The sequence below is a fragment of the Rutidosis leptorrhynchoides genome, chromosome 1, assembly GCF_046630445.1.
Source record: "Rutidosis leptorrhynchoides isolate AG116_Rl617_1_P2 chromosome 1, CSIRO_AGI_Rlap_v1, whole genome shotgun sequence".
In the NCBI taxonomy this organism is placed as follows: Eukaryota; Viridiplantae; Streptophyta; class Magnoliopsida; order Asterales; family Asteraceae; genus Rutidosis; species Rutidosis leptorrhynchoides.
In genome coordinates, this window is record NC_092333.1 from 524216749 (window position 1) to 524226375 (window position 9627).

Here is a 9627-nt window from a genome sequence, read left to right on the forward strand (position 1 = left end):
TACCATATGACAAGTTGTAGGTTAAACCTTGATTTACTAATGAAAACCATATCATTATATACATTAAAAAAGAGTCTCGATTAGCTAATAAATGTTTTCAAACCCCCCTTAATTACTATTAGATTAGAAAATTAAATTATAATACTCCTTGATCCAACGGTCCTTAATCATCCACTAAAAATATTAGCTAATAAATCAATTTTAAATAAACTCCATTTCTAAAATACACCTTTTAATTATAACACTGTGAGAAAATTAACAAAGAAAGGGGTTGAGTTATATTCACGTCACAAAAAAAACCCCAACTTCTTTATCTAAACAAAAAAGTGGCAGGGAAGAATAAGAAAGAAGATGGCGGAAAGGAGAATTAATCTGCTGCGGAGCATTTTGTAGGGTTTATATGGGGATGAATTTGGACTCAGGAGAGCTACTTGTTATTAAGCAGGTCTTTATTGTGTAATTGACATATGCCTTATGATATATGTTACTTGCAATAGTTATTGATTTTGGTGTTTTGATGTGCAGGTTTCTGTTGTGGTGAATGTTGCTTCGAAGGATAAAACACAGGTATGTGTCTATAAATTTGTGTATCTATTTTATTATTATTACAAGTTCAAAGTGTGCTAAATAATTTGAGTGGTTAATAGATCAGATTAGGGTTGGTAATGGGGTAATGGCTAGGTTTTGGATTAGTAATTGGCCAGGATGTAACTAATCCCATTAGTAATGACCAGGACAAGCTAAATTATGTGTATTCATGGATAATATAAATTATGCTTTAGCAAAAACCTTGAATTTATTCTTCATCGATCAAGTTTGTTACTTTTTTGATAAATTTTGTTACTTTTTGAAATTAAATCGTGTTCATCAAATATGATTATCTGAATTAGGTTGATTCTGTTAATTGGTACGAATAAATGACGTTTAAACAATATATAGATCTACCAAGGTTATGAGCGTTCGAATTCCTATGATGGAATTGATGTATGCCAATTTTTATCAACCTGTGGGTGTCAGCATTATTTATCAGTTTTTAATACTTTCAAAATTGACTCGATATCACAGATGATTTTTTTGCAACATACAAAAACCATGGTACTCATAACCAGAGTCTATTTGTGTTTGATTGTTTTTTCCGATCATTAGGTGCATCAGTGACTGTTTCAATCCTCTGTATGTGGTTAAGTTCTGCTGCAGCAGATGGATAACAGATCATATACGAACACCATAACAAGTCTATGTTGCTATGCCTTTGTCATCTTTTGAGGTATGCTTGAACCATAATTATCCACAATAGGATTGTTTAATGAACTGTTAATGTTATTTTTACCTTTTTACTGATAGGGTTATGTACAATATTAAACAATTTTTACTAAAATGATATGGTTTGGTGTTTAGTTTGTTGTTGGAGTGAAGGAAATTGAACCATGGACTGCTAGAATTACTGTAAGAAATATAAGGAATATTTCTTTTAATCTGGATTATATTACTCCATCATACTTAAAACTTTTTCTTAAGATCGCTAGCATTTCACTTTGGTTTGGGTTGATGAAATTTTCTTGCTTTTCACTGATAATAAGTCTTACATATCAACTGTGAGTATATATGAACTTTGGTTGTTATGCGATTGTTAAGCTCTTGCCTGGTTAGTATTATGCTAATGCATGATAACATTTGTTAGAACACCCTAACATCAATGTCTACCCTTAAATAATTACAAGATTTTAAAAAACAATACATACTTTAGTGAATTACAACAGTGAAAATGTTGTCATCTCATGTATTATAATGAATGAGAAAACGGGTGGCGATGACTAACGGATCCTAATGGGTTTGGGTCAAAATAGCTCGGTCATCAATTAACTATGTGGTTGAGCCGTTTATCATATTTATTGTTGAGAAGTATATAAGTTTAATTACATTTTTTATTTTTTTATTTTTTTGCTTATCATATTACTGGATTCATTGAAACTTTTTATTTTTATTTTTTCAATTGTCTTCTGCAGTTCTGCACATGGTGTCAATTGAGGAAGTTAACATTTTTAAGGATGAAACACTCTTCCATTTTTTAAATCCGAGAGGTACCAAGAAAAAGATATTGAAATGTCTCCCTTTCTTCCCTCGTGTTTTAAGTTCTCGACATGCTAATAATTTGTTATAAATATGTCTCGCAGTCCAAGCGTTTGTTGGTGCCAACACATGTGTGGTTAGTGGTTCTTCTTAAACAAAGAGTACGCTTTTAACTCTTTTATACTATTTTTACTACCTTTAATACATTGACGATGATGATGATGTCCCGAAACTCACCACATGTGAGACTTTTTTAACTACACTCGTGGAAGGACCAAAAGCGTAGGACTTAAATATTGCCACTTAGAGCATTGTATTGCCTTTTATTTTGATACACTTTTAATAGGGTTTTTTTGCTTGACAGTTATTAGTTATAAATTTTATTGTTACGAGCAACTGGTAGGCTAATTCTTTGCGTATGTACATCTCATTGTCTGATGCATTACACATCATACGTGGAACTCGCAGTAAATTATGATAAATATTGTTTTTTAGTGTGCAGCGATGGGTTTAGTAGCGCGGCTTTGATTTCTTTCTTCTATGATTTAACTAATGCTTAAAAGTTATTCCATGTTTTTCAATCTTAGCGATTAAAATGTGATTATTTAGGTTCCCTTGAATTAGCTTATTCAGTTACTAACTCAGGTATCTTGATGACAATATCTCTCATTAGCAATGGTGCAAGGATATATGTTTCTATAAATTTCATTTTAATGGGGTTTTATTTTATTTTAGATGGGTTACTAAGAAGAGCTCTTCAAACACCAACTGAAGGTAATACAAGATGTCCAGCCCAATTTGATAAGTTGTAGCAGTTGGTGTATCCTAATTAGAGGTATTCTTCCACTACTTACATTCAACAATTTTCTTTCATGTTTCTACTATTATTATTATTACTGCAGCAGCCGCCGCCGCCGCCACTACTACTACTACTACTACTACAATGTATCTCTTAACGGTATTTGGAAGCTTGAAGTTTTCTCAGGTACGCTGTTTAAAATTTTTTCCCCTCATCTACTGATTTCATGAACTTTAGAGTTTGAAATTGATTTCGACGTTGTTTATACTTTCAGGTTAATTGTTTTTTACTCAACCAATGAGCTACGTAAATTTGCAGAGTCTCGGGTATGTATAAACCTAGCTAGATGTGTAAATGAATTGCAGCCTGCCCATTTACTTAAAATTAGGTCAACATGGGTTTTGTTTTACGGGTCAGAATCTCAAACTAAAAAAAAATTAGTTAAAAGAATTTGATAATTAAATTAATAATATTGCTAATATGTCAATCCGGGTCACAACAGCCTCATTGATTTATAATATTATAAAGTGGCATGATTAGGCCTGTTCTGAATTCAACAAGTGAGCCATGGACAATGCTTATGCTACTGATGCAATTCGAGGTACCTTAATATTTAATCAATCAATATATTGTATGTATTCTTTTTAGCTTATTGTTGAGGAAGAGTATTAACAACGAGTCTCATTGATTTATTGATTTAAAATTATACGTATAATGGGCTCTACATAAACAGCTCTAAATCATAACATGTTCCTTCAATGATATGTTCACAGACTGATGCACCATTTCACATTTTAACTGACATCATTTTAGTTTCGTAAGTTTTGATAGATTGAATGTAATATTACACCTTTTATGATTGAAATGTTTTGTCATTTTAACTGATCCACCTTTTAACATTTTTAACATAACATCAACACAACCTAAACCTAAACCTAAACCTAAACCTAAACCCTACATCCTAAATTTAAATCTATACCTTAAAAGTGGGTTTTTATTACGTAATAAATTTTTAGTGTTTAGGGTTAGGGTTTAGAGTTTAGGTTTAGTTTTTAGGGTTTAGGGTTTAGATTTAGGGTTTTGGGTTTAGATTTTGGGTTTAGGGTTTAGATTAGGGTTTAGATTTAGGGTTTAGGGTTTAGGTGAGGGTTTAGGGTTTAGATTTAGGGTTTTGGGTTTAGGTTTAGTGTTTGGGGTTTAGATTTAGGTTTAGTGTTTAGGGTTTAGGGTTTAGAGTTTTTAGGGTTTAGGTTAGGGTTTAGATTTAGGGTGTAAGGTTTAGAGTTTAGTTCTAGACTTTTGGATTTAAATTTAGGGTTTAGGTTAGGGTTTAGGGTTTAGGGTTTAGATTTTAGGGTTTAGGTTTAGGGTTTAGGGTTTAGATTCTAGGGTGTAGGGTTTAGATTTAGGGTTATTCTAGGGTGTAGGGTTTTGGGTTTAAATTCTTGGATTTAAAGTTTATATTTTAGGGCTTAGGGTTAGGGTTTAGAGTTTTTAGGGTTTAGAATAGGGTTTAGGGTATAAATTTAGGGTGTAGGGTTTAGAGTTTAGGTTAGGGTTTTGGGTTTAGATTTAAGGTTTAGGTTAGGTTTTAGGGTTTTGATTTAGGGTTTAGATTTTAGGGTTTAGGGTTTTGGGTTTAGATTTAGGGTTTAGGATTTGCGATTTTTACATGTACATGAGTGACGCAATTAACCACTTGTGCAAACGTGTATTTGCTAATGAAGTTTGATTGTGCTTTAGGGTTTATGGATGGGCATCATATGTGCGCTTTCTGTACAAGTTGTGGTGCTAATTGCGATTAACTTGTATATTTGCTTTACTGAACGATTGTTAGGGAAAAAAATTTTAATCATCAAATCATCATCCATAATTTTGGCACGATTATTCACAATCAATATTTGATTCTTAGTTTTCATATTTTTTTCGTGACTATAATTATCAATTACTAAATTATTACAGTAAAACGGATCAGAAATGCCATCCTAACCCATCTGGAGTTTGGGATAAATGTCAAATGGGTTGGATTTGGAAGTGTATTATATGAAGTTTTACAGTGTACAAATAAGTTCTTAGTGATGATATTGGCCTTGAGGTGTGACATTGAGGAATTTGTATTTTCTTAAGTTTCAATTTTGATACGCAACAATAAGTTTTCGGGGGCAATAGAGACAAAAAGTAATGCTACATGAAGCCAGATGTAATAACTTCCTATGAATTCATTCTTGTCGATTTTCAGGTGGGTCATTGTTATTACCATTCTTGATACTTTGATTGCTTAGATTTTTAGTTTTTAAATTTCTTTTTTCTCTATCATCATCTTCTCCGTGCGTCATTACCCAAGCTTACATGCCACGATAATTTAGAATATTTTAGTCTTGATTTTGTGCTTCTTCTACTTCAATTCGCAGTTGGTAGTTACCTACAAAAGAAGATTCACCGATGTTTGTGTCATTGATTTGGGTAGTACCATAGGTAACTTATCGTGTATATATGATATACATATCTATATGTATAATGTCATTTTTGTCTAGATTTTTTTTTTTTTTTTTTTTTTTTTTTTTTTTTTTTGCAGGGGACATTGAATCTATGCCCTTTATAGAGGCTCTTGGACAATTGATACAAGAATAATTTAGTTTTTTTTTTCCCTTTTCAAAAACAAAACCAACAAAGCACCGTGTTAGGGTATAAGAAGTTTGGGTCTAACGCAGAACATATTATCTTGTCGTAGCACAATGGTATTAATCAATAATCAGTTCATTTGGTTCTATCTTTTTGTTTTGTGTTACAAACAACTATATGTTTATTATGTTTTACTTCTTAATATGCAGGAACTGGATGTGAATATGAAGGAGAAACTCTCAAGATTTTGCCATGTTCCGGTGACATATTTAAATACAACATAAACATGTTTAGTTTTTAGACATTGTTTAGTATTTATTATTGTTTGTTTTAAACTATTATTTTACTTTCAGGAAGAGAATTACGATGTCACCAACATTTGGCACATACCTCTACTCTTACGTGTATGTAAAATCAATATATTTTTTAAATTCTATATCATGTTTATTTGTAATCGGTTGTGCGTAACATATTAGAATATACGAACCGTTAATTACTACAACTTTCGAATTTAAGTTGTTACGTTATGTTGAACAAGATTTTTTTATTTATACTTGTACACATTTGAACTTTTGGAATGTTATTTTGTTTATTTGTGTTATCATGGTTGAAAATCATCTTAAAATATCGTCATTTCATAAAACACGCGAAACCGCGGGTTTTTAACTAGTAGAATATATATGTGGGTTACAGGAGAGTTATATACACTAGATACAATAGCTAATTACATTACATGGCCTAGATACATGAAAACTAATATAGAATATACAATAGAAGATAACTATCGATCGGCATCTTTATGTAATTGCATTATTATCCTCATCACTAATTCTATAGTACATAGAAATGACATAGAAACATGACTCGATCAAGAAGGTCCTGGTGGAGGATGCAAACGTGCACATCGTCTCAAAATATTGTCATCAGATTCATTCGGAAGTGGTCTGATTGTGAAATAAGTCGACAAAAAGTTAGTGAACAAAATAGCTGTAGCAACCAACAACGCAACCGTCTTCCAAGGACTACTAAAATAAACGTTGATGAGCTCCGCGGCCCACGTCTTATACTTACTACGACAATGCTTTTCGATCCCTTTTCGAAGTTGGTTAAACATGTAAATATTAACCGCAGGTGCGTCAATCTCGTCATACATTTTCACAACTTCTTCATCACGACCAAGACTATGAAGCAATATGTTGGTGTTTCGTAACTCCTTTACATCATCGCGTTGAATCACTAATGATTTCATTACTCGAATGTATGTTGATACGCGAAAATCATTAGGGTTATGTGGACACATCTCATATGCGATCATGTTTAAGTAAATTGCTTTTGTGTTGTACGAAACGGCCCTGGGTACCAGCTGTAACTCACCGTAACAACAATTTGAGTGAAACTTTATGTCTTCGTTTAAAGATTTTTTGTGCGTACGTTTTAAGAAAATCCCTGTTAAAATATAAATACAGAAATCAGTAGTTTGTTACTCCGTACCATTATTTCCTAATTTCTTACTATGTATAAATATTAAATATTGAATATGGTAGGATAGATATATCATCTTACAATCATACTTTGTAAATCGCAGTAATATTCATGGTAAACGTACTTTTACAATTGATCTCAAACATTATCATGATTATAATATTGAGAATCATAAGGATTTTCTAGTAACATTAACACTTATGTACAATGCTTTTATGAATGTTACGCTAACTTTAACGCAGTCGCGAAGCTTGAACATACTTGTTAGAGGGGTGAACATAACATGTTCTTATAAGCATTGAGATTAATAACAATAAGACTATATAATATAAAAGTATAACAATTCTGGAAGTATCAGAAAACAATAAAAGTAAACTATAGTCATTTGAGTTGCGAGCGTTTGTGATTTTGAATAAACTAAATTCGAGTCTGTATGAAAGAGATATGACCAAAATAGTGACGACTTACGGATTATGCGAGCCTTCACAATTTTGGCAATATCTCCGTCATACGGACTATGTTTTGATTGATTCAAAAGCTCAAACGTTCTTAACTTAAAGTGTTATGAATCCCATTACTTACCCAAAGCTTTTGGGAGGCGAGAGCCCCTCCCAGCCCCTATAATACTTCGCCATTGCTTTAACGGCTTTGGTTAAAATAAAATCGCTTATTGCTCAATTTTAGAATTATATTTTCAACTTCTAAAACTAAAATGGTGATTACTAGGTTTTGGAGAGGTCCAAACCAGTTAATCAAAATCGGTCAATTCTCGACCAACCCGGGGTTAACATGGATTAATGGGAATAATGATCTGATCAATCGGTCACTGTAAATTGAGGATTAATCTGTTAAAGTAAGGATTAATCGGATTAAGAAAATGTTAGCGTTTCATGAAACATTTAAGCGTGTACGAAGTTAAGAATACCTTTAGCTTTGAGTTCCATAACAGAAGCAAATGACCGATTTCGCTTGACATAATCATAATCTTCATTCTCGTAAAGTGGTTCTTTACAACATTTATGCCACATGCTAGAACTAGTAGAACCACCACGACCAAGAGAGGTTGAAAATGAGATAAAATACGAACGATAAAGCTCGAGAAGATGAAGAGCTTGCTTATTATTTTGGAACACCTTTTCATCCTTTCTTAATACCTCACCATAGTTTAAGTAGTTAAAGAAGCCATTAAGTACGTCTTCTCCTTTATCATCAGGGAACCTTAAATCCAACAAAACTTGTATCACCACAAACGGGATTTGATTCTCAAGCAAGAAAATGTCACGAGTTACATTTGCAAATCCTAACGCGCCCAAATACTCGTTATTTAGCAAAAACTTATTGTTCGCGTGCGATATACATTCTATAAAGAACAAAATAAAACAACCATCAAGTAACATCATCCGATTAAACTCTTGATCGTTGTAATCTTTGGTAGAACCGTTAATGTAACACTTTCTAGCTTCATGTACCACCTCAAACACCTTGTCGTGTAACAAATTAATTGTTGTTCCGCTACTCAAGCGGAATTCTTCTAGCGTTATACGCTTGTAATTTTCGGCATCATGTACAAGCGGGGACCGTTTGTGGTATGGGCCAAGTGAAACCACTGCAGGCTCATAATACTCGTGGTTTTTATGACCCTTTTCGCCTTTTAAAAGCAGTGGTGGTACTTTTTCTATACGTCGTTTGGGATCGTAGCATTTGGTGGTCTCCTGGCCTCTTATGCAACATTCCCACTCGTTGACAACAGCATTGTTGTAAGCTAGTTGATTATTACCGTCGATATCGATACTAAAATCGTCACTTTGGGACATCATCTCCATCTCCATGGGATTCAACTGGAGCTAGTATTAAAACCTGAACAATGGAGTAAAAGTATTGAATTGAATTTTAAATTTAATATTGTAAGAAAATCGTTGATTTTTGTTAAGCCTTACATGTACATGTTGTAATAAAAACAGAGGATGTGATAACAAGTTAATATCAGCAGGAAGGGTTAAATAATCATGTTGATTGCTTGATGGACACGACTAATTAAGAAAGCTTAAGGTGATGAAATACAAATAACAGTTAAAAAGTAAAGGTTGCATTCACGTTCAGAGAATAAGTGATTTGCTTGTTACTTTAGGTAACTTGGCATCAATCTAACTCCATATTCGTTCATATCATTTTATAATACACGTAGTAACACAAATTTGATTGGCTAAATGGAGCAAGTATATTAACTCATAATTATAACTATAGTCTATAACTATAAGAGCATCAGGAGTCAGAAGAGTTTTTCGCCGTTAAAAGGATTTAACGGTGGGGACGGTGGAAAACACCACTTCGCCCCGCCGTTAAAATGGCGTTAAATGGCTTTAACGGTGGCCACCGTTATGTAGGCAACGGTGTAAAAATTGATCCGTTGCAAAAATTGAGCCGTTGCAAACGGTCAAAATGTTTTTTTCTTTTCTTTTTTTTTAATAATTTATTTTATATCCTATAAATACTCTCCATTTATCATCATTTTTTCACACATCTTTCACTCTTTTTTCCTACATTTCTATACATCAAAAAATTAATCACAAAAAATGTCTAGCAATCAAGGAAATTCCAACTTCCCCAACCAAATTAATCCGAACTTTTCCAACCGAGGTGGTCCGAACTATCCC

At 32.9% G+C, this 9627-nt stretch overlaps 1 protein-coding gene and 1 long non-coding RNA gene across 5 annotated transcripts; one reads left to right on the forward strand and one right to left on the reverse strand.

Moving 5' to 3' along the window:
- The first annotated feature begins 297 nt into the window (after positions 1–297).
- LOC139877110 (uncharacterized) lies at positions 298–6015 on the forward strand. Of its 4 annotated transcripts, XR_011768465.1 has the most exons (13): positions 298–445; positions 526–567; positions 1147–1267; positions 2007–2081; positions 2175–2231; positions 2806–3055; positions 3144–3195; positions 3410–3470; positions 4832–5108; positions 5281–5344; positions 5445–5607; positions 5701–5751; positions 5845–6013. It is a non-coding gene; the product is annotated as an uncharacterized lncRNA (long non-coding RNA). The 4 variants fall into 4 exon arrangements; XR_011768464.1 differs by having other exon boundaries at positions 3144–3470; XR_011768477.1 differs by lacking the exon at positions 4832–5108 and having other exon boundaries at positions 3144–3470; positions 5845–6015.
- Positions 6016–6359: 344 nt separating this feature from the next.
- On the reverse strand, positions 6360–8802 carry LOC139841919 (UPF0481 protein At3g47200-like). The gene is made up of 2 exons (XM_071832107.1): positions 7899–8802; positions 6360–6937 (listed from the first exon to the last, which is right to left on the reverse strand). The coding sequence occupies exons 1-2, from the start codon at positions 8800–8802 to the stop codon at positions 6360–6362; spliced, it is 1482 nt and encodes a 493-aa protein (XP_071688208.1).
- Between the last annotated feature and the right edge of the window lie 825 nt (positions 8803–9627).

Excerpts from the sequence above, each read along its gene's own strand:
- LOC139841919 (XM_071832107.1), bottom strand. The coding sequence starts at position 8,802 with ATGGAGATGGAGATGATGTCCCAAAGTGACGATTTTAGTATCGATATC. Across the intron at positions 6,938-7,898 it reads TATGGAACTCAAAGCTAAAG|GGATTTTCTTAAAACGTACG; the intron begins GTATTCTTAACT and ends ATATTTTAACAG.